General features: G+C 49.3%; 15 protein-coding genes and 1 non-coding gene across 16 annotated transcripts; 6 read left to right on the top strand and 10 right to left on the bottom strand.

Moving 5' to 3' along the window:
• Positions 1-152: 152 nt before the first annotated feature.
• On the top strand, positions 153-1,797 carry BO87DRAFT_378867 (peroxidase family protein). Its single transcript, XM_025623893.1, has 7 exons — positions 153-503; positions 564-694; positions 753-775; positions 831-997; positions 1,105-1,327; positions 1,381-1,514; positions 1,575-1,797. The coding sequence occupies exons 1-7, from the start codon at positions 384-386 to the stop codon at positions 1,659-1,661; spliced, it is 885 nt and encodes a 294-aa protein (XP_025476992.1). The 5' UTR covers positions 153-383; the 3' UTR covers positions 1,662-1,797.
• Positions 1,798-1,995: 198 nt separating this feature from the next.
• On the bottom strand, positions 1,996-3,523 carry BO87DRAFT_314838 (uncharacterized protein; the record flags this gene model as incomplete). Its single annotated transcript, XM_025619674.1, is given in 3 exon segments — positions 1,996-3,103; positions 3,122-3,258; positions 3,329-3,523. 3 exon segments carry the CDS (start codon positions 3,521-3,523, stop codon positions 1,996-1,998), a joined length of 1,440 nt encoding a protein of 479 aa, XP_025476991.1.
• Positions 3,524-4,479: 956 nt separating this feature from the next.
• On the bottom strand, positions 4,480-6,068 carry BO87DRAFT_442087 (uncharacterized protein). Its single transcript, XM_025628028.1, has 3 exons — positions 5,898-6,068; positions 5,141-5,831; positions 4,480-5,075 (listed from the first exon to the last, which is right to left on the bottom strand). Exons 1-3 carry the CDS (start codon positions 5,943-5,945, stop codon positions 4,591-4,593), a joined length of 1,224 nt encoding a protein of 407 aa, XP_025476990.1. The 5' UTR covers positions 5,946-6,068; the 3' UTR covers positions 4,480-4,590.
• A 1,077-nt stretch (positions 6,069-7,145) lies between these two features.
• Positions 7,146-7,862, top strand: BO87DRAFT_418018 (YybH family protein; the record flags this gene model as incomplete). Its single annotated transcript, XM_025626849.1, has 3 exons — positions 7,146-7,268; positions 7,333-7,384; positions 7,444-7,862. The coding sequence occupies 3 exons, from the start codon at positions 7,146-7,148 to the stop codon at positions 7,860-7,862; spliced, it is 594 nt and encodes a 197-aa protein (XP_025476989.1).
• Positions 7,863-8,560: 698 nt separating this feature from the next.
• Positions 8,561-8,648, top strand: BO87DRAFT_t197. The gene has a single exon. It is a non-coding gene; the product is annotated as a tRNA-Tyr (tRNA).
• On the bottom strand, positions 8,575-9,893 carry BO87DRAFT_408809 (sulfotransferase family protein; the record flags this gene model as incomplete). The annotated part of the gene is made up of 3 exons (XM_025626194.1): positions 8,575-8,994; positions 9,064-9,744; positions 9,870-9,893. The coding sequence occupies 3 exons, from the start codon at positions 9,891-9,893 to the stop codon at positions 8,737-8,739; spliced, it is 963 nt and encodes a 320-aa protein (XP_025476988.1). The 3' UTR covers positions 8,575-8,736.
• Positions 9,894-10,450: 557 nt separating this feature from the next.
• BO87DRAFT_442082 (zinc-dependent alcohol dehydrogenase family protein) lies at positions 10,451-11,739 on the bottom strand (the record flags this gene model as incomplete). The annotated part of the gene is made up of 5 exons (XM_025628027.1): positions 10,451-10,572; positions 10,634-11,387; positions 11,436-11,504; positions 11,555-11,625; positions 11,691-11,739. The coding sequence occupies 5 exons, from the start codon at positions 11,737-11,739 to the stop codon at positions 10,451-10,453; spliced, it is 1,065 nt and encodes a 354-aa protein (XP_025476987.1).
• Positions 11,740-12,395: 656 nt separating this feature from the next.
• Positions 12,396-14,066, bottom strand: BO87DRAFT_399328 (sugar transporter; the record flags this gene model as incomplete). The annotated part of the gene is made up of 6 exons (XM_025625432.1): positions 12,396-12,793; positions 12,852-13,089; positions 13,137-13,431; positions 13,480-13,579; positions 13,635-13,911; positions 13,962-14,066. 6 exons carry the CDS (start codon positions 14,064-14,066, stop codon positions 12,396-12,398), a joined length of 1,413 nt encoding a protein of 470 aa, XP_025476986.1.
• Positions 14,067-14,414: 348 nt separating this feature from the next.
• BO87DRAFT_399327 (Zn(II)2Cys6 transcription factor) lies at positions 14,415-16,684 on the top strand (the record flags this gene model as incomplete). The annotated part of the gene is made up of 6 exons (XM_025625431.1): positions 14,415-14,551; positions 14,604-15,315; positions 15,389-15,442; positions 15,502-16,159; positions 16,223-16,411; positions 16,503-16,684. The coding sequence occupies 6 exons, from the start codon at positions 14,415-14,417 to the stop codon at positions 16,682-16,684; spliced, it is 1,932 nt and encodes a 643-aa protein (XP_025476985.1).
• A 25-nt stretch (positions 16,685-16,709) lies between these two features.
• Positions 16,710-17,776, bottom strand: BO87DRAFT_418015 (SMP-30/gluconolactonase/LRE family protein; the record flags this gene model as incomplete). Its single annotated transcript, XM_025626848.1, has 2 exons — positions 16,710-17,016; positions 17,079-17,776. 2 exons carry the CDS (start codon positions 17,774-17,776, stop codon positions 16,710-16,712), a joined length of 1,005 nt encoding a protein of 334 aa, XP_025476984.1.
• A 292-nt stretch (positions 17,777-18,068) lies between these two features.
• BO87DRAFT_408806 (class II fructose-bisphosphate aldolase) lies at positions 18,069-18,986 on the top strand (the record flags this gene model as incomplete). The annotated part of the gene is made up of 2 exons (XM_025626193.1): positions 18,069-18,655; positions 18,716-18,986. The coding sequence occupies 2 exons, from the start codon at positions 18,069-18,071 to the stop codon at positions 18,984-18,986; spliced, it is 858 nt and encodes a 285-aa protein (XP_025476983.1).
• A 230-nt stretch (positions 18,987-19,216) lies between these two features.
• BO87DRAFT_408805 (SDR family NAD(P)-dependent oxidoreductase) lies at positions 19,217-20,092 on the bottom strand (the record flags this gene model as incomplete). Its single annotated transcript, XM_025626192.1, has 3 exons — positions 19,819-20,092; positions 19,735-19,787; positions 19,217-19,679 (listed from the first exon to the last, which is right to left on the bottom strand). Exons 1-3 carry the CDS (start codon positions 20,080-20,082, stop codon positions 19,217-19,219), a joined length of 780 nt encoding a protein of 259 aa, XP_025476982.1. The 5' UTR covers positions 20,083-20,092.
• Positions 20,093-20,350: 258 nt separating this feature from the next.
• BO87DRAFT_418012 (short chain alcohol dehydrogenase) lies at positions 20,351-21,342 on the top strand (the record flags this gene model as incomplete). The annotated part of the gene is made up of 4 exons (XM_025626847.1): positions 20,351-20,459; positions 20,509-20,930; positions 20,982-21,282; positions 21,335-21,342. Exons 1-4 carry the CDS (start codon positions 20,378-20,380, stop codon positions 21,340-21,342), a joined length of 813 nt encoding a protein of 270 aa, XP_025476981.1. The 5' UTR covers positions 20,351-20,377.
• A 102-nt stretch (positions 21,343-21,444) lies between these two features.
• On the bottom strand, positions 21,445-22,984 carry BO87DRAFT_461281 (aldo/keto reductase). The gene is made up of 2 exons (XM_025629073.1): positions 22,262-22,984; positions 21,445-22,205 (listed from the first exon to the last, which is right to left on the bottom strand). The coding sequence occupies exons 1-2, from the start codon at positions 22,871-22,873 to the stop codon at positions 21,744-21,746; spliced, it is 1,074 nt and encodes a 357-aa protein (XP_025476980.1). The 5' UTR covers positions 22,874-22,984; the 3' UTR covers positions 21,445-21,743.
• Positions 22,985-23,751: 767 nt separating this feature from the next.
• BO87DRAFT_364487 (uncharacterized protein) lies at positions 23,752-25,110 on the bottom strand (the record flags this gene model as incomplete). The annotated part of the gene is made up of 4 exons (XM_025621748.1): positions 23,752-24,223; positions 24,285-24,402; positions 24,460-24,835; positions 24,892-25,110. The coding sequence occupies 4 exons, from the start codon at positions 25,108-25,110 to the stop codon at positions 23,752-23,754; spliced, it is 1,185 nt and encodes a 394-aa protein (XP_025476979.1).
• A 1,085-nt stretch (positions 25,111-26,195) lies between these two features.
• BO87DRAFT_364485 (uncharacterized protein) lies at positions 26,196-27,336 on the bottom strand (the record flags this gene model as incomplete). The annotated part of the gene is made up of 2 exons (XM_025621747.1): positions 26,196-26,769; positions 26,837-27,336. The coding sequence occupies 2 exons, from the start codon at positions 27,334-27,336 to the stop codon at positions 26,196-26,198; spliced, it is 1,074 nt and encodes a 357-aa protein (XP_025476978.1).
• Positions 27,337-27,500: the final 164 nt, after the last annotated feature.

The raw sequence follows: 27,500 nt of genomic DNA, 5'->3' as shown, positions 1-27,500 counted from the left end.
ATTAACGGGACGAACTTAGTTGTCAACGGCGAAACAAATACGGAATAAGCCTATCGCATAAGCTGTAATGTCTCCAAAATAGCTCGGGCAAAGTGTGTTGGTATTTAGGCAACCCCGTGTAAATGGTGAGGCCGGTAGGGTAAGGCTGAGCTAACACTGCAATATCCCTACTCATGCTACCCTTACCGATCGCTGATGCAGGTGACGCTTGTGGCGATTTGTCAGGGGCTGCTGTGTAGCATGAAAACAAAGCAAACCAAATTTAATACTTTAAGCTACTACATATAACCTGGAAGCCGTACCTGGGTTAGGTCAACACTTTGACCCCTCCGACGCGATCTTACTATGTCTTCGTTTCTCATTAAACATAGCCCTTATTCACGATGCTAAATGACTTCAAGATAGCCGCGAACATTCTGTTCCGATTTCTCAAAGCAGTCTACGATCTTATTTCATTTGGTGTCTACATTGTTCAACTCTCCATTCGTGACTTGATATCGACTGTGCGTAACAAATGGCCACCCTCATTACCAGAAGATTTGAACTTATTTTTAGTTAAATAGGTCACGAATCCCTTCCTTCCCAATAGTCCAGTCGGGAATGCTATACCCCGTGGATACCCAGGCCATGGAGGGGTTTGGCCAGAGTACACGGCCCCTAAGCGGGGAGAAGATTCCCGCTCGCCTTGTCCAGGGTAATCGTTAATCCCCCATATCTTTCACATATACTCGCTGACCTTAATTTTTGCATAGACTTAACGCTTTAGCTAATCACGGTATGTCAGCCCGCTTTACTGATATAACCAGTCTTTACTGAGTAACATAACAAAGGGATCCTGCCAAACAATGGGAAACGTATTACCTACGCACAATTATCGCATGCGATCCAACATGCATACAACCCTGCACCAACTCTAGCAAGTCAGCTTACCTCTGCAGTTAAGCAGCTGGACCAAGGTCGAGGCTGGATTGATCTCCACGATCTCAACGTCTTGAACGTACGTATACATGAGAATTCCGCTTTGCCTTTCTTGTTTTTCTCACCTTCAACCATCTCTTTTGGGCGATCTTCTTCTCACGCAGGAACTAATATATTGGATTTCAGGTTGTCCAACATGACGCCTCCTTTACCCGTCCCGATATCGCATTCTGCCCGGACCAAAGCATCCCGCACACCGACCTGATTAATAGATTACTCGACCACGCGTCAGATGGGAAATACCTATCACTGACCGACTTTTCCTACTACTCTGGTCTACGCCGTGCGGAGTGCAAACGGAGTAATGGCCAGTACACACTATCGGGGAGTTTTATCCACAAGATGATCGGTAATAACTCTGTTCTCTATTGTACATACGGCTATGCTAATCGAATATTGCAGGATCTGGAACCAGCGCCCTCATGTATTCGATTTTCGGTGGGGGTATTGAAGCACTACGGGCGTGGCTTGTGGACGAGTGTTTCCCAGATGGTTGGGAGCCGAAGAATAGGGAGGCTCTCGGTCATACAATTGCCGTAGGTTCATTCTTGCTTTACTTTTCTTTTTTCGCCCGGTAATTCTGACATGGCTTATAGCAAGCATTGACTACCTCTCTTGCCGTTGAGTTTAGTATCGATGAGAAGCAAGCCTTGCGGGAAGGAGATGTCTTTTACCACGAGTGAACCAGGTGTACAGCTGGCTAACAGATTACTTCCTCTCTTGTCTGCTTATTATTTACTTCTTTTTGTTCCTGAGTATTGATCAGGGAAGAATGTATAACCATTTGCAAATGAGCGAATTTTCAATATAGAAAACTACACACTTAAGTGATTGTGGCGTTGGATGACACTTAGGATAGGACTAGTATAGCGCCCACCATATTTGGTGGTAGCTACGCATCGACAAGTTCAACTCCCGCGCAACTGCCGGTAAATCCTGTAGATAAACAGCATCATGCACTGACACACTACAAACAGATTTAAAGTCCTGAACTATGCCCTACATGGACAATGTTTCTCACGACAGCTTCGCACTACGCCCGACCTTACCGTGACGAGCATTCACCGGCTTCAGAACTTTATACCAGTTATCCTCAACCACCAGATGACTTTTGCCCTTCTGGGCCTCCTCCCACTCCTGCTCTACGCGACGAAATCGCTCCATTTCCTCCCGCAACCAAGCCGCACACGGTTCCACTACGGCCTTGACCTCCTGGAACGGCATCAGATGGCCCAAGCCAGGTAATGTAACCTCTTTGACTCTTCCCTCAAGCAAATCCCCACTCCCACCAACCCCAGTTCCACACCGCTTGATCGCAAGGCGCATCTCATCGAGATTCAAATAGGTCGATCCGCCCACGACCCAGAGGCAGGAGGGGCGGAGAGTGGGGAGACGGAAGAAGGTACTGCGAGGTTCAGGACGGTAGAGGGGGATGAAGGCAGCCACGGGATCCAAATCGGCATGGAAGTCGCGGGGGATCTCAATCACCCCAGTGGTTGGGTTACGGGCGCTGAAATTCTGTCGAATTTGGCCGAGGAGGTCATGATGCTTGGTGGTGGTTAGAGTGACAGGAGTGGTGGTGTTGTTGTTGTTGTTGGTGGATGTGCCAAACTTCGCCTTCACCGCCTCCACGTCCGGGTACAGCCGCGTCGGTAGATCCCGGAAGCCGTGGTCCGCCATCAATTCCACACATCGAGGATCCCATCCGTGCATAAACTTGCGGTTGGCTTGCACGGCTGCCTCGCGGCTGGGCCATACGTCCGAGCGTCGGAGAGTGTAGTTCGCTGCCCCCGGAGGGTCGGTGCCGAACCCCATAGCTGGTGGGCTCAGCTGAATGACAGGGTCCACGAGGAGGATGGTTGTGAATAAGCGCGGGTGGAGAAAGGCCAGGTTCGTGCTGAAAGGGATGGTCAGTGCTCGCTGCTGCTGGGTCGAAAAGTCTATGCTGGCACACACATGATGTTGCCGCCCATGCTGTGGCCGATTCCTACGAGTGGACGGGGCATCTGCTCGCGGAAATGGTTGATCATCAGGAACAGGTCCCGCGCATGATCCATCCAGGAGCCTGCGTGTGGAGAAGAGATGATTGGTCTTAGGAATTGGCATCATCTGGAAGACAAGATGGCTGCTTGGGGGGTGTTACATACAGTCCATGCTGAGTTTATCCTCATTCAAGACCCCACTAGTGTTCATACTGGCGCAGTCGGCCACCCAGATGCTGCGAATATGGAAACCGGTGGCTTGGTTTAGCAGCTCATCCCAGAGTGGCTCATACAATTCCTGAATTTTCCAATTTGTATAATTAGACCTGTGTGCACCTGACAAACAGGTGCCAGTAAGACCGTGTTACCTTGGGAAGTGCAGCTCCGTGAGCAGCGATGATAGTGATGGCATCGGCGGGAACGGGTTCGGCCTGGTTCTTGGGAGTATACTGCTTGACATGGAGTTTCAGTATGTCTTCCTGGTGAACAGTACTCCCGGGATATTCTCGGATATGGCAGCCGGGAACGGCATGCTCCGTGACGTTGAACTTTTCGCTCGACATTATTAGACGTGGCTTGTGGGGAAGGAGAGAAGAGGAGTTTGCTGGGTTTGAGCGCAGTAAACCACATGCGACTGTCCTATATACCCTGTCAGGAACAAACAACCAGCTGTCAGCACTTGTCCTGAAAGGGCAATCCCCGTGGGGCTCAATGCAGGCATTCCCCAGTTAGCGTATGAGCTAACTGGATAGATTGTACGCCACTTCCGTCGGATATAATGATATGGACACGGGTAAGCCTACCGACTACTGCCTTCGTCCTGGAGCCCACGCCCAGTGCTTAGAGACATATCGATACATAATCCCTTTTGCTGAATTTTACACCCAAAATTTGTGCCCGACTGGATATCCAGCCAGTCTTGAACCTGGAATGGTTGATGCAGCTGATCTAAGTTGTGCATACACGCGATGTGGATGGTAAGACTCGATGAAAAGAGCTATCAATGGTAACATGGCTGCGTTGGCCCTGACTTGATAACTTCGTCGTAATGCTCGAGACAAAGACAAGGAATTAATTACTGGAGAAGGCAGGTAGCATACGATCTAAGAACCGTGCGTATTACATGCGCAGCGATTTACGATACGAAAATTGTGCGAATAAGATATTCTTGTTCAAGTTTGTTTGAAAGGTTACATACTAGACCACCATTGAATGTAGCGATGAAGTGCCCTTCCGAGTGTCAAGCTACCCACCCGCCTTATAAGGCCCGCCCCCTTCCGGAACTGCTAATGCTAGTCCATGAGCTCAAAATTCTGATCTGGCATTCTGGTAAAGCAATCATCCACAGATGAAGACAACACTTACAAGTAAATTAGCCGGAAATAACCGAAGGAAATACTGAAGACCTCGTGATGAATGTTGACAGTTTCAACTCCAAGCCGCGAATCAAGAGCTGTTGGAGTCATCTTCACATCCTGCCTCCCTTGGGTAAACAAGTGAGATAACATTAAAACGGGGATGAAAAAAATGAAAAATAAAAACATAAAAGAAATAAAAAATAAAAAGACTCAACAGACCACTGCCACAGGACTGGTTCAAAAAGCAACATGTCCCAGTGGCTGAGCAAACGCTAATATACATCCTCAACATAGACAACCGCTTTATGAAGGATAACCTTATAAAAGGGATCCTTAAGATCTCCGCAACGATACATGGCGGGAAACCCCAAGAAGAGAATTTGGCGGTCATCAAAACAATGTTCCTTCTCAGCCCCTCCATAATCCTCGGCCAATTCTATCTCCGCCGAAGGGTGATGAAAGGCATGGCCCAAAGTATTGAGAGTCTTAAACTCCAGACGCTCAAGGTTGCATGAAATTTTCACCGAAAGTTCAGCGGCTGACCTGAAGACCTTCTGCATGTCAAGGAAGGCTCTATCCAGATCACATTTATCCGTACTTCTGAGGAGCGATTTCACTAGCTCTTGGCCCAAGATTTCCTCGCATATTTTGTCAGCCACGGAGTCTCGATGAGCAATCATGTCATATCCGAGCTTATGATCTGGGTGGGAGAAACGAGTAGTCCATAAGCGCCAAAGCTGGGCAGCCGCTGGGTCAGCTACCGGGAAGGTCAGCTATCAGTGGCAGAGCACAAGATGTCAAATGGGGAACCTGATTTCTTACATTCACGCATTCTCTCAAAAAGCTCCAATACCTGTGCTCCAAATTCGGGTGTGTTTGCTGCCAAATTCCCTTTATCATCCCCATCATTCACAGGCCTAGGGTTCGGAACCAGGTACCAGAAGGGATTCGTGAAGAACCTGGAAATGCATTCTTTGACAAGCAAAAGATGAACTAAGTGTGTTAGGCAATCATTTTGCGATTCTCTGGGAAGACTAGATACAATAGTATCGAAGTCATTCTGAATGCAGTAGCCATCAAGTCTAGAGATGAGGTCTCTTTTCTGCTCCACAGAAAGATTGGCATGCTTGCGTTCGGCATGCTTACGTGCCCAGTCAAGAGCCATTCCAAAGGGTCGCTGAATCTCTGTTGGCCACTCTTTCGGATACGTATGCTCGTAGTCAATGGCTCGAGGTTTGTGTACATGGTGCCAAATGAAGCTCTTTTCCACGTGTTTGTTCTGGGCATCCTCAACAGTGACCTGCGGGTTTGGCCCTTTTTCCGGCAGGGTCATTGCTTCTTCTTCTAGGTCCTGAAGTTTTTCCGCGATCTCTGATACCGGGTCAACGCCTGTCAACGTTGTAGTTGACTCCGTCTTCGTTCTTCGAACTGGGCTGCTGCTTCGGGTCCTTGTACGGGGCTCTCTGGTTTCTTTGCGTCCGGAGGTAGACTGACGGGTACCTGGAGCATCGTTCTAAATACCGAAATATTAGCCCAACGTGTTACGATGGCCAAGGGGCAACTAGATGGAGATTCAAACATTTGCTGCTGTGCCCTTTTTGGAAGATTTTGACTTTTCTTTCGGCATGGTTAGAGGAGGGTAAACGAGCTGCTGCCACGGGGATAAAGTGGCAAGGAATTTGAACAGAAAAAATCAGAAGTAATCAGTAAGAGATGGTAAGAGGAGGCTACATATAAGTCAGGTCTTTTGGGGTATGTTGAAAGGGTTCTTTGTCCCTCTTCTTTATTGTAGAGCCAGGTTCAGCTTACCAGCACCTCTGCGGGAGCCAATTACTGTTGAGGCGTGGCAAAGCTGCCGTGCCAATCTGATTTACACACATCATTGTACAACGTAGACCCACGGAGCTCTGAGAAAGTACCATGCAGAATTTGCTAATAATTAACACAAACCGAAGCTAGCCCAGTACACATTGTAAAACGACGGGATCCTTGGTCTAGAACGAAGAATGAAAAATCGAATAAATTATAGTTTTCGGTACTGGTTTCTTCTTATGTTTTCTTCCTTTCTTCATATGTTTTCTTCCAAGACTTCATAGGCTTCATCACTCTACCTGAACTTAGACAGTGCTTCTGCTTGCATTCGGGTTGGTACGAACAGTGGCCACCGGAGAGCTGCGGCCGTAAAAGGACAAAGGAGACGAGGGGTAAAACGAAGGTAATAACGGGAAAGCAGAGCCACCACCGCTTTCAGAGTGATGCATCTCTACGGAAAGAATGGGTGTTCGTGGGTTTCTTAATCCAGGCCTTTTAGTTAGGTTTCTCCATGAGCTTCCGCTAACTCTGGCCAACAAGAAGAGGCACCCCACTCTTGGTATCATGTGGGACGCTCCTCTGAGGTTATGCTTCCAACTCCGAATTTCTTACCCTACGGCATCTTTGTCCCCAAGCTTATGGCGTACTTCACAGTTTGCTCTTGAGGCAGCATTCAAGTTTTGTTGGTGAAGGATAGTGACAATGCGCGCAGCAGTCAGATTTGCCATACACCCCCCTAAATCGCCAGAATGACCCATCGAACACTACCATCGAAGCCATTGAGCCATACCAGCTATATCCTACCGTAGTATTATAATTTATTGGTGGACACTGAAACGTAAATCTATACCGCATACCGTCGAGAACACTATGGCATGTACTCCCGTAGCTTCCCGGTCGGAGATACTACGCAGCTTGACCCCAGTGTGGCACTATTATTCCTCCCATTCCCAAGCACTGCGAGCCATTAATTGTGCCATGTTCAGCACAGTACCTCCTATACACAAATGTCAAGATGGCTCGACTGACTCTTCCAAAAAGCCTCCAATCTGTACCTTATGAGATGCCAAACCCCCACCTATCAAAGTGGGGGTATCCATTTCTGGACAGAAAGGCCACATATAAGGCCAAATACTCGGTCAGTAAAGCTAGCTAGATATCAGTATGTGGACTAACTAGAGTCAGCAGACACACTTTTGAAGTCACTCAGCTCTCAGTCCCTTCTTTTACACTCCAGGAATCAGCAAGCCATCAGTAGGTATACCCACGATGGATACGGTTCCTTTCTCTGACAAGGTCTAACACGATTGCAGTGTCTCCCGCCGACGCCGACGAAATTTCTGCTCTCCTCCACGCTTACGGCAAAGCTCTGAGAAGCCGGAATGTGGACGAAGCAGTAGCTCTTTACACAGAAGATGGGGTCATCATGCCGCCGCACTTCTCGGCCAGTACAGGCACTGAGGCTCTACGCGACTCATACACACGCATTTTTGCAACCATTCAGCTCATTATCACCTTTCAAATTGAAGAGATCGTTGTTATGTCTCCGGAGTGGGCTTTTGCCAGGACGACGGCTGAGGGAACGAAAACGATACTTGCCACTCAGGAGTCTGAGCCACATGCGAATCAGGAATTGTTCATCTTGAGGAGGGAGCATGGGAAGTGGTTGATTGCTAGATACGCCTTTTCTAGCATGAAGCCGTTGGTGCAGAATGGAATTCGACGGAGTTAGATTTTTGGGTTGGCTGTTGATGTGTTGGAGGGTGATGATGGTACTTCTGATGGGCTGGAAGATTATAGCTTTATAAGGGAGGAGAAAAAAAAGAGGAAAGATAAAGAAAACACTTTTATAAGGATGAGCGGTTTCTTGTGATTGTCAATACTACTATGTCAGTTTAGGACAGGCGGTTTTGATCGCATAGGATAGACATAAAGGACGCTCTGAGGAATACTAATCCTCTATGTAGGTTATATCACCTGCTCTTTCCTTTTTTATGATCGAGACATATTGCTTGTGTCTAATTTAAGGCTTTTGAGTAGTAAGTGGTGCAGTTGTGTGGTTGTTCTAAAATATTACTAATACTATCTGATGGTAGCATATTTCACAGCGCAGTCAGTCACATCATAGTGCTGCTCTAGTAACATCGCCCCTTTGATCCGACCGCGATCGAATATATATCACATAAGTAGCAGTAGCTACTAAGGAAGGGTCAGCAGGACCTCAACGCGACAACCTATATTGCATTACTTACTTGGAAACCGACAGCAGTATTTGGGAATATTGAACCTGTATCTTGAATGTCTCACGGATATTCAGCTATGTAGTTATAACTAGTGAGGCAGGTGAACGACATGACTAGATACAGCCAATATGCTATAGGTTGAGCAGCTGGAATATAAGATCAAAACAGGAAGGTTCCTTCATAGCAACCCCCGATGGTCTAGTTGGTTATGGCGTTCGGCTGTAATGGGTATTATTGTAACCGAAAAATCACCAGTTCGATTCTGGTTCGGGGGATTCTATTGTTTTCTTTCAATTTTTTCTTTCTCGCTCAACAGTCCCCGAAGAAGCTATGTTTACCCGCATCTGCCCTCAAAACTAATAACTACTTCGAAAATGACAATGACTCCAAGCATTGCCTGACCACCACGGGTATCTCCCAGATCAGAGTTTGCCATGCTTGTCTCCTCTTTACCCCCAACACAATAGCAGTCACCAACACTCCCACTGAAGTGGTACAGCATGCAAAATTAAACAGTCCCCGTTTAACTCTCGGCTGCACTATACTTTGGATGTGCTTCCGAAAAGCTGCTGGGTTATTGGTGTTCGGGAAGGGCTCAACAGGGGTATCTTTACCCAGAAGCTGTAACCCACAACATTAACTGACACCACTCTTCCAAGCAATGGAAATATCACACTAAGCTTAACTTACCTCACACAAAGGACCCCATCCATCTTCAACATCCCACTCCAAAAGCCTCCCCTTCGGCACAAGCCCTCGAATCATCAACCCATGTTCCTGATACACTCTTTTCCCATGTTTCATCAGCCCCTCCTTGGTCGTCCGCCCACGAAACATGGCAGGATATCCAATCGTGTAGTACAACCTCCAAAGCCAGTACGCATCCGCCGTGAAAATGCGCAGAAACCAGGCCATCCACTGGTTTTCACCCTCTGCGACCAAGGTGTTCATAGCGCTGCGATGCCAGGCATCCACGTCCCGCCGCGTATTCAAAATCACTTTAGCCTCTGGATACGCCTGGATCATCTCCACGCTGAACATGGCGGCTGCTGTGTCCACCACCGCATCGCAATGCCCCAGCAGGCAATTGAACTCATCGCGAGTGATTGGGGCATCGCCTGGCCCTTGCACGCCAGAATACTTTCGCTCTGCTAGCTGCGCCCAGCCCTGGGCATATGGCGGGTCGTCGAAGACAATGTCCCAGCTGTGGTAGGTTTTGAAGCCGAGTTGGGTGAGCGCCCGGCTGAGACTCTCTGTTCCGGATCGTGGTAGGCCTACGCAAATTACTTGCAGTGGTTTGGTGCGGGTGCGTGGTTGGGGCACGGGGAAGCCATAAATAGCGCCGCGCAATGTTTCGATGGTCGGTAAGATCTGGGAATAGTAACAAGATATGACTGACACTAAGAAGATAGAGTGTAAGGATCTATGGGAGGTGAGAACCGAGTTTCTTTATACTTGTCTCTGCCACTATCCTTTTGATGTATCTCGCTACAGACTGTGGGGAAAATCAAACCACCCATTGGCCACTTATCCTTGTTCTGGCTGCCTAAAGATAACGAGGGCTTACGACACAGTGTGTATTTGGTTGGTTGGTGAGTATTCACAGCCCGAGGGAATAAAAGGGGCGCATGGGCCTTCTTTGTCGGGTTGGGCAAATGAAGCTTGAAATGCGGCTGAACGAGAGGCTAGACGGATCAACCAATGATTATTGTTGGCGTGAACAAAGTGCCCACTTGTAGTCCCCACGGATTCATGATTCCTTTGTCTGTATTGCAGCTCCTAAGCATAACGCATTGATTGGGATCTCCGTGCTGCCGTCTCATTTTCAGCTACCAATTCCACCACTAGGCACCAAATTTATTACAGAGCCGCAATTCACGCGGCTGGATGATGGAAACGAGAATGGCTTGATGATGCGAGTGTGGCTAATAAGGACTCCCAGTCTCACTCGGATCATGAAAGGATCTTAGTACTCTCTGTCTCGGTAGAGTTGCCTGTCACAGTAAAACAACCAACTAAATGAGGCTAGCGTATGTACACATCACCAGGGCTTGTAATCAAGTGTATTGAGTGGTATCTAGTCAAAGACAATAGCAGCCTTGACAACCGGCTTTCGCCTCATCGCGTCAAGGCACATCTCCCACTCATCCAATTTGAATGTCTTATTGACAATCCCAGACACATTGATTCTTCCAAGATCTGTGTATGTGGATATTCATTAGCCACTGATTCTCCATACCCCCCACATCACAAAACTCACCAAGATAATCAATGGCAGCTGGAAATTTGTACGTCTGACTGAAAGAACCCAGGACATGGATCTCCTCCTTGAAGATCTTGTTCGGTGACAGCGAGATGCGGCTCTCATCATTGTAGACCCCAAAAACTACCAACTTTCCACCTTTGGTGACAAAGTGTAGGGCGTTCTCCAGAACCCTTTCACTACCCGTCGCTTCCACAACAATATCAAAGCCGTACGGAGATTCCCTTCGTAGCTGCTCCAACCTAGCAGTCGCGGCATCTTCGTCCCTTGGCAGCTCGACAAACTCATCCGCAGCATCAAGAGACTTGGCCAGCTCCATCTTCAACCCGCCCGGCGCAGCAATAACAGTTCGACAGCCACCATTTTGGCGAAGCAGCTGAGCTAGCATTAGTCCTGTGGGACCGGCGCCGAACAGAAGAACACTGGACCTCATTTGTGGGGATATCTTATCCAGCCCGTGTGCCGCACAGGCTGCAGGCTCCAATAAGGTGGCATCGACGTCTGACAGGTTCCTGATTTTGAATACGCGATGGGCCGGGTAGGCAGCGTATTTGGCAAATCCGCCATCGACCATTACGCCGTGGGCGATAAAGTTCTCGCAGAAGAGCTCTTTGCCTCGGCGGCAATAGTGACAGTGTCCGCATAGTTCGGAGTTGTCGGCTACCACGCGATCACCTACTATGAAGTCAACGACGTCGCTGCCGAATGCTGCGACGATGCCGACGGTTTCGTGACCAGGTACTAGGGGGAACTTTGCGGATCAGTCCTGTATATAAATTAGTGGTAGGAGTGCCCTTACCTGGGCTCCAAATTCACCCTCGTGGATGTGCAGGTCGGTACCGCAGACACCACAGGCCTTTACTTTGATCTGGAATGATGTTAGACATTGTGTACAGTTTGCGCAAGTTCACAACAAACGAGGATATCATGAGCACGTATGCTAGGTAGCTCCTTTTCAACAATGCTAAAATTTCGTGCTTCGCTATACTCTACATTTCCGACCGTCACATCAACTATTGTGCTTGTTGGCTTGTCAAGATAACACAACACGCACCTAGTGCCCTCATGGAGCGGGGTAGTTCGAAGGTGTTCATAGAACTCATACTAAATTATTGGGTAAATGTGGGCAGTAGGTTGAAGATCTATTGTTGAGGATAATCATTGGCGCGTATGTCTGCATTCGGAGGCTGTTATATCTCGTTAGAGAAAGTGAGTGTATGGAGGCCAGGATAGTGAACTGTAGATACTCATGGGCAAGATAAAGCAGGATGGCATCTTCACAACCGACCTCGGACTCTGGATGCTTGGTAATTCAATGGTAGGGTCACTTGTGTTTACTGGAAGATGGATAGGCATGGACCTTCGACTCTTGGGTGACCCCCGAGACGGGGGCTTGTCGATCAGCCTTGCCCCACCCCAGCATAGCAAAAACCTCAGAATTCTGCCAATGTCCCGAAGCTATAATGGTAGAAGGATGGATTTTCTTTACATGCACACGGGATGAGTCAGACATGAAAGCATACGCCGGCTGGATGAGCTCTTGGGGACCGAAACTGATGAAATAACATGGAGAAATGCTCATATCCATTCACTAGTGTCCTACCCAACAACGAAACCAGTAAAAAAATAAGAGCAAGAGGAGTACTATATAAAGCCAGCTAGATAAATCACGGAGACGTGACCCAGCATTTGACGTCAGGGGGCAAAGTTCTCTTTTTCAAAGATAGTCATTGCGTTCTTATCAACTCAAGGCCTACAGTTAAGCCATCACCGCGGTCGCATTTTCCACATGCTGCGCTGATTCCATCATATCACCTTCCTTAGCCCGAATAACATGCTCATCTCGAACCTGGTATCTCTCAGGGCGTTTGCGGGAAATTGCTTCCCTATCGAAGCAGACGAAAAGTGGTGGATTCCCACGATAGTAGTCATCCATGTCCTCCAACGTACGTCCTGCTGTCTCCGGATAAAAGACGTAAATAACAGGGACCATCGCTGCGTTCAACGCGATCCAAATCGTATAGAATCGCCATCCAAGGTTCTGTATACCAATTGGAGTGATCTCGACAACCATGAAATTGAAAATCCAGTTGGTAGCTGCTCCGAGAGCGGCGCCCTTGGTTCGCATCGTGAGGGAGTTGATCTCTGTGGGGTACACTGGGAATATCATCAGTACTCAGTGAGAGCATAGATTTGGAAGAAAAGTGAGACATACACCATGGCACGCCTTGCATGCCAATTCCAAAGAATACATAATACATGAAAAAGAAAGCAACCGAGGCAGACGCCACTTCATGTTGATGTGGGTAGCCGGGCATCTCATTGTACCGGATGAGAGCTGTGATGAAGGTATAGCAGAGACACTGGCCCGTGGCACCAAACATCAACAGGGCTCGACGGCCCCAACGTTCAACATTCGGTATACCAATCATAGAAAAGCATAAATACTGAAGCTATTACATGCTGTTAAGAGTCTTGCTAACGACTCACTCATACCAACTGATTTAGTCAGTACCGTAGGTAGGTAGTAGGAGGTCACATTGATTCCTGAGAACTGTTGTATCGCTTGAGCTCCCATGCCGAGGATAAGTCTGCGTATAGTCTTGGTGCCTGATCGTTCATGGGCGCGTCCGCGCAGTATGTCACTGAAGCTGACGCTGTTTGCTCGCTCATATTCCACACTGTATCGAATCTCATTGGTCTGGAATTGAACGAAGGGATCGTTGGTGCTTTTGTTCTCAAGATCTGCGATGATCTGTACAGCTGCTTCTTCTTGGCCGTGGGCGATAAGCCACCTGGGATTATCAGTACAATCTGTTAAAAATCATAGGGCAAGTGAAAACCCAACAAGGACGAGTACATTCTCGAGGATAACCAATTTACCCCGCCAATGCACATTTGATGTCTCGACCTGCCAAATGGGTGCAGTGGATGTGTTCAGACCTGGGTGTTCACATGGTTAGTGTCCATATTCCTGGAACTATGGGAGGAGAAATACCGTTCCCAATTCCCGCAATGACTCGACCTGCCATCATTTGGCCCACACTGTATGAGGAAGCTTGCAAAAGGGCACCAATTGCCATCACAGTAGTCCCAACGAGAACCGTCTTTCGGCGCCCTAACCGCTCACCAAGCCAGTATGCACAGATAGATCCGAGAAAGCAGCCAACATCGTAAATCGCGGTGACAGTGCCAAGAAGACTGGTCTTAGAAGGACCTTCAAGATTGTGTAGTTGCAGAAAATCATGGGATATCACGACTCCGCTGAAAACACTCTATATCAGGGTCAGCCGTGTACCACAGAAACTGTACTATAGTAACTGACCTGATCATAGCCATACAGGGTCATGTCAGCACCACAGGCTAGAGTGATCCAAAAGGTTAACCACCCCCCTCGAAGACCGAAATACGGGGTCTTGAAATTGAACATAATGTTTATAGTTTTATGATAATTCATCATTTTCTTAGACAGGCCGGCTTGAAGGTTACGGCCAAAATATATCCTTTCATCCTCTCCATACTTTCATCCGGGTATGCGGCAATCCGAGGTAACCACTGTGTCAATAACACACAACATTATTACTATCATACGACTCATATCAAATAGCATCTTCAATGCCATAGGAGCACTGAGAAGTATACAGTGATGGTTTTGTCGATCCCATAGGGCGCGGGGTAATGCGGGGGATCACGTGGAATCAGCAAGGAATGAGGATGGAATGGATCGACATTCAGCATGTGTCCCGTCTCGGGGACACTTTTCTCTGGATGAGCGAAAATGGATCCAGATTATGGCCCCGATGATATTTGCAACGCATGGCCATATGGTATCCCAATCATGGCTTCTCAATTGCCCTATGGACGGCCACGCATACGCAAGTCTCGCGGCCGCGGGTTACGGACTAAGAATGGATGGTGAGTGACCCGTGCCGAAGACGCGGTACACGTTTTAATATAATGGATGCAGCATAACATGTCGTAAGCGACATCTGAAGTGCGATGAAGTCAAGCCGATATGTGGTCCTTGCGTCAAAAAGGACAAGACCTGTGAATATCCCGCATCAGGCCGTCGCAGTAATGACAGCCTAGCCTCCGACCGGGCCATTGACGCTGCTGTTCCGGTGTCAGACCAAGATGCAACAGCATCTCCGAAACAAGCCAGCGCTCATGTGTTGCATAACGTCTCCACAGAAATAACATCCTACGAACGACATGAGCCACCAGGTGCGGCCTGGAGCTGTTCAGATGCAGAGACCAATTCCCCTCCGTCAGCGGTTCTGGACCACCTAACGGGAAATGACTTGCCTCTCAGCCAGAGTCCCATCGCCTTTCAACATAACTATCTGTCTCCCTCAAACGCATCTTTTGCCGCAGTGAGATGGTTTGGCCTATTGGCGAGTGATGCTGCAAGGGACAGCCCGCAGCTGCCCTCTGTAAATAATTCCCACTGCACTCAAAACCAGCCAGTCGATCACTTGAATATCGATGGTCTGAGCCAGCCCTATTCGCTGCAATATGCGACACAGGTGCTCGATAGCACTCTTGACTCTAGCGCGAGCAATTGCCCAACAGGTCATCAAGAAGGTAGTGCGGTAGAGGAGGAACTAATTTGGCAGTCACGGGAGGCAATTAAGCTCCTGCCTACCGAACATGCCTTGTTCGAACACTTCATAAATCAAGTGTGCCCTTGGGTTAGCATACATATACTTCTGTTCCAAAGATTAACGAGATAGCCTAATACCTCTTTAACAGCTCGATCTCTTCGATCCTACCAGCCAATTATCTACATTTGTCGCGCACTTGGCCGTAAGCCACCCATTGCTGTCAGTTGGAATGATATATTAGCAGACTGACAACTTGCCAAGATACATAATGCTGGACTCATGAATGCCATCCTCGCCCTCGCATTCCGGCACCTAGCACTCAATCCCCGTCTAGATCAAGAAAACATGCCGAACAAAGAAGCTGCGGCTCTACAATACTACTACCAAACACTGCACTACGTCCAGCGAGCCATGCGATTCTTCAGCTACAAAACCAGCCTAGAACTCCTTGCAACAGCACTGATAATCTCCGCCTACGAAATGCTCGACAACTCCACCAACGACTGGGAACGGCACCTCGAAGGCGTCTTCCTCATACAAAGGTCCCAGACAATCCACGGCGAGTCTGGCGGCCTACACTCCGCTGTATGGTGGGCCTGGCTCTGCCAGGACATCTGGGCTGCGTTCCGCGAGAAACGCAAAACATTGACATTCTGGGTTCCGCAGAAACCCCTCTCTGCGCTGTTGCCGCACGAGCTTGCTATGCGTGCTATTTATATTACTGCAAAGGTGATTAGTTATTGCGCAGAGACCACAACTGAAGAGAACAGACGGCGTCGAGTTGAAGATGCTAACCGGCTTCGTGCCATGCTTGAGGATTGGCGACAGCACCGAACCGTGGAGTTCTCGCCCCTACCGCTAGGTGCAAGCGAGTATTCGTCGTACTTTCGGCCGATTTGGATTCGTCCTGCTGCGTTTGGTATGTTTAACGCCAGAAACAGATGTTGAATTGACGAGGTACACTGACTGATTTGTGTTGTAGGACTGGCAGTTCAGTTCTTCAGCGCGTCATGCATTCTCTTACTGGCGCATGAGCCAAGTATGGGAGGACTGGACCAGTACCTCGAACGTCAAAGTGCCATCAAGCACTACGTGGACGATATCTGTGGGATTGCTATGACCTTAAGGGATCATGCGTCTAGTTTGATGTCATCTCAAGCTGTATTCATGGGTATGTAATAGGTAGACGTTACCAACTCATCCGCCTACTGTAAAGGTAAGGCTCGCTGAGTGTCTTTCACGTGACTGACCCATCGCAGCAGGAATTTTTACGCAAGAGAAGCGTGCTCGGGACGATATTCTGGAGCTGCTCAAATCTTGTCGAGCAAGAACTGGCTGGCCGGTTAGATCATTAGGAGTGGAGCTACAGGAGCTTTGGGAAAGCCAGGATGCTAAAGCCGCTACTGGTGGGAAAGGGTTTATCCGGGCCGGTGCTGCCTCATAACATGGTTGATCACTACTTAGCCAGTCTACAGACCAAGTAATGCTCCCTTGACTCCAGCTCTGAGCTGGACCCTCCATAAGCGGTGCTCATTCAGCGCAAAGATCTCCCCGTTTCGGCCAAAGCAGAAGTTGGCTACCCCGCCGTCGATAGGGATGCGACCGAGGAGAACTCCACCTGGCGACCAGACGTGGATACCATCACCGCAACCACTATACACATTTCCATTCAGATCGCACTTGATCCCATCAGGAATACCGTGATCGGCCATGGCAAAGAGTCGACGGTTGGTGAGAAACGGCTGTCCATGTATCGTGGACACGTCGAAGGCATAGCTACACAACACTAATCAGTGGACATCCCAATGACAATATAATAATGAAAACCTTTCGCATACATTGAAGATACCCGATGATCAAACACCGTACCATCCCCATGCAAACGGTCTGTATCTGTGATATAAACCGTCTTCTCATCCGGGGAGAAACAAATCCCATTCGGCATCCCAAACCCATCAGCCATAGCGCGAGTAGTCCCTTCGCGCGGACACCACCGATACACCTGACACGGTAAACACGGTTCCGGACGATACTCATGCCTGTAGCCATATATAGGATCCGTAAACCAAATGGAGCCATCGGTATGCACCACCACGTCATTGACCGAGTTGAACGGCCGGCCGAAGAAATCCCCCTTGAGCAGCTCCGTTGTGTACGGAGCAGTGATGGACATCTGATACAACCCACTAGGCTGGGTCATGGACCCCTGTCCGCAGATGAGAATGTGATCTCTCCCGTAGTTGATGCCGCCATTTCCCATAGGTATCTCGGTGGGGATTTCCTCGTAGGTGATGGGGTTGGTGTTCAGGTCAACGCGGGTGATGTAGACTTTTTGCTCGCTTTTACTACCATTTGGATCGAGGCATCGGTTGCTGGTGATCCAGAGGTTGTTTGTTTCAGCGATGTAGATTCCGGCTTCGTGTGCAAAGGGGTAGTCTCGATGTTCTGCTAATAGTTCCAGGGTGGGGGTTGGGCCGGTGATTGCGTCGAAGTCTTTGTGGTGGGATTGGAACCCTGTTATTTCGCTGTCGGTCATGGTGAGATATTTCGTCACGCTGATTAGATTGCGAAGATAGTGTGCTTGTATGTAGGTGATCAGAACAAGAAATATAGTCAGTGTTCAGTGAGTATAAAAAGTGGCAAACAGAACAATGGAGGGGAAAGATGGGGAGAGAAACTGGGGAATCGGGGTAACTCCGGTCCTCGTCTCGAGGCCATCTCCACCCCACCGAGTATCCATCTCCGAAGAGTATAAGAACGTCGATCAAGACAAGCATCCATGGTATGACAACCGCATCCAACTGAATAATTCAGTGCACCTCGCAACGATGTCCTGGAAAGAAGAAAACCGCCACAGGCGCATTCTGCGCAATGCCCATGCCGGCGGATACGGCGTCATCGCTGTCATCGCCTACAACCTCGAACAAATCCTGGGATACATCCGAGCAGCCGAAACAGCGCGCTCGCCTCTCATCATACAATTCTTCCCATGGGCTGTCAAAGCAACGGATGGCTTGATTGTGCGTACCGCTGCAGATGCGGTCAGTCGTGCGACGGTGCCTATCAGCATCCACCTCGACCATGCTCAGTCGGAAGACATCATCAAGCAGGCGGCGGATATGCCATTCGACAGTATTATGGTAGACATGTCCCACCATGAGAAGGAGGTCAATCTGCGAAAGACTCGCAAACTGGTGCGATACTGCAATGAGCGCCAGAAAGTCACCGAAGCTGAGCCGGGGCGTATTGAAGGAGGTGAAGACGGGGTCATGGATACGGCAGGGCTGGAGGCCTGTATGACCACTGCAGAAGAGGTGGATGAGTTTATTGATACGGGCGTGGATGTGCTTGCTCCGGCTATTGGCAATGTCCATGGCGAATATGGTCCCCGTGGCCCGCAGTTGGATTTTGAGCGGTGAGTTTGGCCGTTACTCGTGATGATTGGAACAATCAACTTGCTGACTCACTGTGCCAGGTTTGAGAAGATTCGCAGTCAGGTCAATGGGAGAATATGTTTGGCGATTCATGGTACGAATGGGTTTCCGCCCGAGCTGATACAACGCTGCGTGGCGGCTGGAGTGGCCAAGATCAATGTGAACCGGCTTGTGTTGGATGATTACTATGATCATCTTCGAGATAACGTGGGGAAGATACCACATACCCAGCTGATTGAGGAAGGGATTCAGAAAGTGGCAGATTTGACTGCGAAGTGGATGGAGATTTGCGGGTCTGCGGGTAAGGCGTGAAACACAGTTGAATCGAAATATGATATAGTTAAATTTTTAGAGTGCATACATTAAGCTTAGCAATGATTCACCATCCCTTTTTTGCGAGCATTTACAGAGAGTGATGGTTGGTAGCTTACAACTACTACTTTCAAGAGCTGGCTACATTTATAACACATACCAGACAGTAATGAAATTTGTGAACTAGGATATAGTACCAGATAACTGCAAGACACTATTTCCAGACCAATCTATTGCAAGTTACTAAACATCCCACCATCCGCCAACAACCCCGTGGCATTGACATATCGACTCATCTCCTCGCAAGCCAGGAACACCGCTGGACCAGCCATATCGTCCGGGCTCCCGATCCGCCCCAGCGGAATGCGCGCCTCGAGTGCAGCCTTCTTAGTAGGGTTCTTCATATCATGATCAGCCAATTGAGTCGCAATAGTACCTGGCATAAGAGCATTGCATCTGACACGATCCTTGCCAAGTGAAATAGCCATAGACTGCATCATGGAGAACACAGCGGCCTTAGTGGGGGTATAGTGGGTCTGAAGGCCTCCACCAACCAGTGCGCTGACGGAAGAGATACCGATGATGGAGCCACCGTGGCCCTGCTTGACCATCTGCCGGGCAGCTGCTTGACAGGAGTAGAAGCAGCCTTTGATGTTGACGTCGACGCTGTGATCGAGGAGAGAGGATTCAATTCTGGATGAGTTAGCTGCCAGTCTTCTGTATTTCGCTGTTGGAATAATAGTCTCACTGGAGGAATTCAGCTTGCTTGAACACACCAGCATTGGCAACGAAAATATCCAGCTTGCCCCATTGAGAGACGGCTTCCTTTGACAAGGTTTATGCTGGTTTCCGGGGCGGTCACATCACCAGGAATCTCGAGGATATTGCCAGCTGCGATTCCGCTTTGTTGGATGGATTTAACTTCATCGAGCAGACTGTGCCGATGCTCTTCATCCTGGGGGAGGCCGAGATGGTTGACCGCGACATTGCAGCCTTGGGTGATGTATGCCAATGCGATCGCGCGGCCGATTCCTGTGGTTCCGCCGGTGATGGCAGCTGTTTTGCCTTTGAGCAGATTGCAGGCCGGTAGAGCCATTGCAGAGAATTGTTCCCAAATGAGCCGTCCGAAGAATAATACAGTTTCTTGTGCAATATAGTGACCGGAGCACCTTTTCAAGTCATGCAATGCAATCGTTGTTCCCGTCTCGAGGCAATGCATCCCCGCGCTTCCCCGCCTCTCCGCGTCTCGGGGGATCCCCGACTCGAGTGATCAAGTACCAGCAGATGATCAAAACATGTTATAAATTAAAAGTAAATGCCTTATACAATGTAAAATCATTATTGTTTGAAGACATTATCACTATCTTATCAATCATACTGATATCATCGCAATGACTTCCTCGGACTCCAAAGAAGCACCCCAGGCCAGCGCTGTCCAGACCCAGGTCAGCCTCGGAGGAAAGGTTATCGCAAGTAGGTGCTCAACAGACACGGCTGTGATACACCTCTAATCTTTCGCCAGTAACCGGCGCCAATCGTGGAATCGGCCTCGGTATCGCAGAATGCTGTCTCACCAACGGTGCTGCCAAAGTCTACTCGATCGACATCGGCGAGACAGGGGAGGACTTCGTCGCCCTGGAAAAGCGCTACCCAGGGCAACTCAGGGCCATTAGCGCAAATGTAACAGAGGAAGCCACTATCACTGCAGCCATCGACAAGATCATCGAAGAGGCTGGCGCGCTGCACGGTATGGTAGTCAACGCCGGTCGCACCCACCACAAAGCTGCTCTGGATTTCACCAAGGAGGAGATTGAGACTCTTTTCAACGTGAACCTGTTCGGAGCATTTTATAGTGCTCGTGCTGCAGCGCGTTCGTTTATCAAGCTCGGAATTAAGGGGTCGATTGTTTTCACTGCGTCGATGGCTTCGTACCGACCGAATAAGGTTTGTTGTTGTTTATTGTCTGGGATGTACTCATGGCTTACGATGTGCCAGCGCGTCCCATCCACTCCGTATGGCGCTTCCAAGGCCGGCGTTCGAAACATGACTCACACGCTGGCTATGGAATGGGCTCAGTATGGCATCCGGGTAAACAGTGTTTCGCCAGGTTTGGTAAAGACTGCCATGACATATTGGGTACCACAGCAGCCCGACTGGGAGCAGCAACTCAAATATTACGGAGGATTTCCCCGGCTGGCGGAGGTGCAGGAGCTGGGGGGTGCTTATGTGTATCTGCTGAGTGATGCTGCTAGCTACACGACTTCGATTGATATTCCAGTGAATGGGGTGATTGGAAGTAAGTGTTTCATTGTTCTTTCCAGGTTTAGGCGTGATACTGACTTGAACAGTTTGTTGAAAATAAATCTTCGCGGCGAGGTCTTGTTTTCTAGGTTTCATGTTGTTGAGTTCGTTTACTAGAGGATCCATGTAGTGCTCTAATACAGTCTGATTTTCTTCCCATTTGTTTGTTTTCATAGACTACCGAGTGGATGAAACCGTCAAACGCTCTACCTTGCGCGCGAAACGAGGTCTTTTATTGCGGTGTCGCGTGCAACTATTCAGACATATCATAACCATGTGAAGCGCTTTTGTTTCATGTAGACAAAGCAAAGGAATCTTGCAGCTTCAGTCGGATGCCCCATGTTTCATAAGCAATCACATATTCATTTCATTCCATTCAAAATTCGCGCAAATCATGCTACTAAAATCAATAAGCTCTCTCAGGAAAAGTGATATGATACCCCGTACTACTAGCTCCTAGTGCGTCCTCCCCTTGACAGTACCATCGATCCCTTCCAAATCACTATACAATCGCCACTCATAATCAAAACTCGGGTCATTGAACCGCGCCTTCGCATCCAGAGTAGCAATCTGAGCCATATCCTCCGCATCGAGCTCGAAGTCAGCTGCCAAATTCTCCTCGATCTGCCAATCGATCACAGTTTTTGGGATGACCGAACGGCCACTGTTGATTCCCCACGCAAGAACAACCTGCACAGGACTCTTGCCATACTTCTGACCGATTGCTTTGAGAATGGGCTGATCAATAACCCGCATCATGTGCGCGATTTCCTTCGACCATCCTGCCTGACGGTAGAAGTCGTTCATGTTACCTAGAGGACTGAACTGAACGACGTGGATGCCCTTTTCGCGAAGCCATTCGTTGAAGCCTTTCTGCTGGAGGTAGGGATGGACTTCCATCTGGTGCACGGCGGGGACCTGCAGTTATCAGTTACGCCTAATCATCAAAACAAAAGGAAAAGAAGGTTACTTACAGTAGAAGTCTCCCTAAGCAACGTCTCAATCTCACCCTTACTAAAATTCGATACCCCAATGGCCTTCACCTTTCCCGTCTCGACCACCTTCTCCAAGGCTCTCCACGTATCCACAAACGTAGTCTCCCCATGAATCATTCTCCCCTCCGCATCACGAGGGAACCGATCTTCACCCCGCTTAAAAGTGCACGGGTAATGCATCAACAGCAGATCAACATAGAGTGTATCCAAATCCCGCAAAGAATCATCCACCGCGCGCTCGACATCATCGGGATGGAAATCGTTGCACCAGAGCTTAGTGCCAAGGAAGATCTCCTCGCGCGGGACGCCGCTTTTCTTGATTCCTCTGCCGACTTGCTTCTCTACGCCGTAGACACGCGCTGTGTCAATAAGCCGCATACCATGTTGCAGGACTTGGCAGACAGTGTCTTCCTGAGAGTCGGGGTCTTGGAAAGTGCCAATTCCGAGAGCGGGGATTTTGGCGCCCGTGTTGAGGGTGTATGTTGTGCGGGTTGTGGGCGGGCGAGTGGCGCTTGTTGGTTTGATGGACACGATTGGGTCCTTGAGTGCTTGAGGGCCGGTGGCGTTGGCTGCTGCGGTGGCTGTAGCCATGTTGGGTGTGTTGTAGGTAGGTGGTACTAGACTGTGTGATGTTGTTGCCAAGAGGCTGTGGTTTGTTCGGTTTTGTGATGGTCGAATTGAGGAGAATCGACTGGGGTAAATATATCCCTCATTGGTATGTGGTATACGGTGAGGGCGAATATATCTGCACTGGTGGTAAGGCTATAAGCCACTACGAGGGCAAAATATTCCAACGTAAGCAGCAAGCTGTAAGCCTGCATGACGCCGTGTCGGTGCTAGTCTGTAGTAAGAATTGGCGGCGGCTAATAGCGGCCGCCCGCTACTGTGATCTCCCATCCAACGAGTAAAGTATAACGGATGAACGTCGATATTCACTATAAAGATCGACGTATGTCGTGAATGTTGATACAGAGATAGCCGAGGTATATCTTTAGTCGTCCATATATGTCAATTTTGGACGACTCCTTATATAACGGTCGACTTGGCAGAATTGGAAATTATCTTCCAAGTGACATTAATAACACTTTCATGTTCATAAAGAAAGCTATCCGTATCTGATAATAACATATGATTACGAAATCCTGTAGGATCAAAAGTAATTATGCATAAAGTTAAATTCCACCAGACTCCTATTGGCAAATCAGTTCACCTACTGAACATCATATTTACCCGGTGCCGCTATTAGCCGCTGCAGTGGGCGCGAGACGGAGCCATGCCAAGTATTTCATCACATCTTGTCACATTCCATCTTGACTCTTGGAGCTATCTTAACTAATATCTTGGTAGTGGCAATTATGTGGGAACCCCCAAAGCAATGGCGAGATATAAATCTACATAGTTACCATGACCAGCAGGGCAAACCTAAAATTACGTAAAACAATTGAAACATGAGAAGATGGATTATGAAGTCAGGTATGTTCAACCTCCGTCAATGGAATCTCATCCGCTACCATAGTAACCTCCACCTTCTTCACAATCCCGGGCACATGTCGATCGAGAAACTCGCGGTCCCCGGCAAATATATGCGTGGAGATACTAGCCAGGATATGTTGCTCCAAGTTCTCCCCCGACTCAGTCTGCTGCATATACGGCATGATCCACCGTTTCTTCCAGTCCTGCGTCATTTGACTGACATTAAGCGTCGTGCTCTGCGTACCCTCGCCGTTGTCCATTTTCCTGTGTAGAGTGGGTGCTCGTTTGATGAATTTTTTGATCCAGTGGACAATGAGCGGTCGGAGACAAGGGATTGATGCGGTGATGAGCACGACGCCCGCTTCGACGAACATCCACCGCAGAAGGGTGACGTGGTTGGTGCGTGGATTGGTCGAGGTCATGATGGTTGGGTATTCGATGGTTTTGACTAGGGAAGCGGCCATGGCTCTGGATTGTTGGGTAATGGTTAGTTGGAAACGAAAGAATACATGGCCGATGTGTTACTCACACTACTCCCAAACTCAGAAGAGAGACGAGCACAAGTTTGACTCTGACGTTCCAATTGAATCGCCAGAAGATGTAGATAGGGAAAGCAGCGAGAAGGAGATCGCAGGCGGAGTTGAATGCTGTAGAAGTCGTTTAGAAGAGACTCGTCAATGAAATTACAATAAGAGGAAACATACCACCCTGGAAATAAGCATAGTCAATTTGAACCTTCAGCGACATGCAATGGGTGGCTTGGCTCGGGTTGAACAATTCTTCCACATGTGTCCAACATTGAAAAAACAGCAAGAACACACTGATAACATTGACAACCACCTGCAAGGGCACTAGGGTCCATAGAATTATGCGGTGTAGTTTTCGGGCTGCCAGCAGCTCAATAAGATAGATGATAAAGGCCAAACGGCCGGCAGTGGCAGCCAGCGTTACCACGGCCTGACTGATAGTGGAATACTTCAGGGAGCTCATCGCGTGGTGCAGCTCGAGCGAGCTGGCAGTCTTTCCGTACCCATAGTCTACCGCGACACTTGAGAGGGCTGCGGCAATCATAAGCAGGGCCTATTTATCTCCCTAGAAGTTAGTGAAGTTGTAAGAAGACATGTTCATGCACTGACCAGTGCCAACAGAGTGACTATATCACTGATTTGAAAGTTGCCAAACTTGGCATTGCCGAATGATCGCATGGCCACAACTATAATGGACAATGCACTCATTGTCCAAACAGCAGCCAACAGCTCAGGGCCAAAGTTGACCGCAGAGCTTGGCTTGGGCAGCGGACTGACAGTGGTACTATTTCCACCGGTTCCATTGTGCGGGGACCCTCCGGCATTCATCTCCGCGGGAAGTCATAGCAGAGAAGAAAAAATAGAGTGAAAAAAAGGGCGTATCCACGCAAGGGCAACGGAGGATAGAAAAGGATTTCTGGGGTTTAGAGGCCACGATCATCGCACAGACCTATAGTGATAGCCAAGCCAGCGAGCGATATATTCGGTGCTAGATAAGCCCCAGGGCGGAAACAAAGTTGGAGTGGGATCGCACTGGGCAGTTGTGATAGAGCCAAAGCCCGCAGAGAACCACGCGTCGTTCGGGATGTGCGATCGAGGTGCACTGCTTGGTACTGGCCGGTGCAACGAACACGCTCAGCTGGCTATTGTGTGCTGGTCCATTGGGCCCACTGTATTACTCAAAGTTGCTCAACGGCCGGACGATCGTCGGAATCCACTTTAAGTGAAACGATACCGTTGGGCCCGCGCATCCTCTGGCCCGCACCCACTAACGCAAATTAAGCATATCGGCCGGTTCTTCTTGCTTGCTCTCCACCCCCTTAATATCACCGACCCGTGGTCCTTCGACTTCCCCACTCAGGGTTTCGGCCGTGGCTGACCGTGATTAAGGGATTATCATTGACTAGCTTTGTGTCAGGCTCACTCGACAGCGAAACATTGGAGCTGAACCCAACTATCGCGCGGAGCTAAAAATACCTCGCGGTGTTTCTTGATCTATTGACAAGCCATCTAACTGCTGTCCCGTCATATGATGCAGAAAACATGGGTGGAGACAGAAATGACTAACGAAAACGCCATCATTAGTGCAAATGAAAAGTATGATGCTGCGAGTTCGCCTTTCAAAACCCGGGGCCTGCCAAGATTTTCCAAGCAACTGTGATTTACTTCAATACCCGCCATCATCATCAGGAACCCCTTGTACAAAGGTAGGCCGGTCACTTTAGTACCTCAGCCCTATGTACATATGCTCTGGGAGGTGAAAAGGGTCGATCACCTACTGGGGCTAAGCTGGTCGAAACTGGGTCAAGTATGTGTGCTAAAATCAATATTGAAAATGATTGAATTTGTACGAAGTCCTCCCCAATGTGCGATTCTGACCTGGAGAAATCTCCACACATTCAAGGTTCTCTAAATTACCACTCAGGGCAGGGCTCGTTGACATCTCCAGGCGCGGGTCCAGAGCCAGCCTTAGAGCCCGACTGAGCACCAGACTGGGGGTACGATTGCGATCCACGGGCAGATCCAGAGGGGAACGGCGCAGAGCCATATCCGGAGGCAGCGCCAGACTTGAACCCAGAGCCAGAGCTGGATTGAGTGGGAGCAGCAGCACCAGATCCAGCGACCGAAGGAGCAATGGACGGCACTGAGCTGGCTTCCTGAGTGGCCGAGAGAGCAGCTGCGCCAGTTGCCTCATCGGTAGAAGCAATACCAGCAGCTGAAGGGGTAGGGGTCGCGTGGGTAGCCACAGACGCAGTGGATGAAGCGACGGCGGTCTGAGAGCCCATGGCAGGAATGCTGATGGTGGCGATGTTCCAGACCTTGCCGCCTTCGCTGGAGGTTAGACCGGTGTATGTGGCGCCCGCGCCGGTTGCGATGGTGTCGCCGAAACTGGTGTCCGCCTCACGCAGGGTAATGGTGGTGTTGAGATACAGCTGGTCTGCTACAGTGCCGGTGCAGTCGCTGTCGCATTCGGTACCGGTGCCATAACTAGCAAGGATAGCAAACACGATTAGTATACTAATTAAGGTCCAATTATTAGTACTGGTGGACCTACCCAGTCATGTAGGGACCAGCAGCATAAGAGTAGCTGGACAGAGCAGCGCCCGTCAAAGCATTGGTGACATTCTGGGTCCAGGTCTCTCCATCCGAAGCGAGGTTGTACTCGATACGAACGTGGTCGTTGGCACTGACGGGCGAGCCAGTACCATCCAGTTGTCCAAACGAGCCGAAGATGCTGGCGCGCACACACCACTGGCCCGTGGTGGCACCGCACCAGGAGTTGCTTGGCCAACTTTCGAGCGTGGTCTGGATGAGGTCGCCAGTTCCGTTGCTCATTCCTGGCCAGAGGAATAGCTCGCCATTCTGGGTGGCGGGAGCGACTCCGGGAATGATTGTGGTGACGGCGTTGATGATGTCGGACTTGGTCGGGCCCAACGAGACACTCCCTCCCCAGGAGTCCCGCTTGGCGACCTTGGTGGAACTCTGTAGAGCAGCAGGCAGAACGGCACCGAGAGCGACGGAGGGAAGAATGGCAAGGGTGCTGAGGACGTGCATGGTGAGCGCTTTGCCAAGTTAGTTGGTATACAAAGAGTGAATGTAGAATCGAATGATGATAATGAATGGAATGCTTGAGGCCACCAGTGCCGTCAGAACAAGAGAACGATAAGATACAGAGAAGAGAATGATAGGCAGGTAGCTTTCCGAATGAGGACAGGGGA

This window comes from Aspergillus neoniger (genome assembly GCF_003184625.1).
Source record: "Aspergillus neoniger CBS 115656 unplaced genomic scaffold BO87scaffold_28, whole genome shotgun sequence".
Classification (NCBI taxonomy): domain Eukaryota; kingdom Fungi; phylum Ascomycota; class Eurotiomycetes; order Eurotiales; family Aspergillaceae; genus Aspergillus; species Aspergillus neoniger.
Note: the sequence above shows the minus strand (reverse complement) of the source record. Positions and strands in the feature narration are given on the sequence as shown.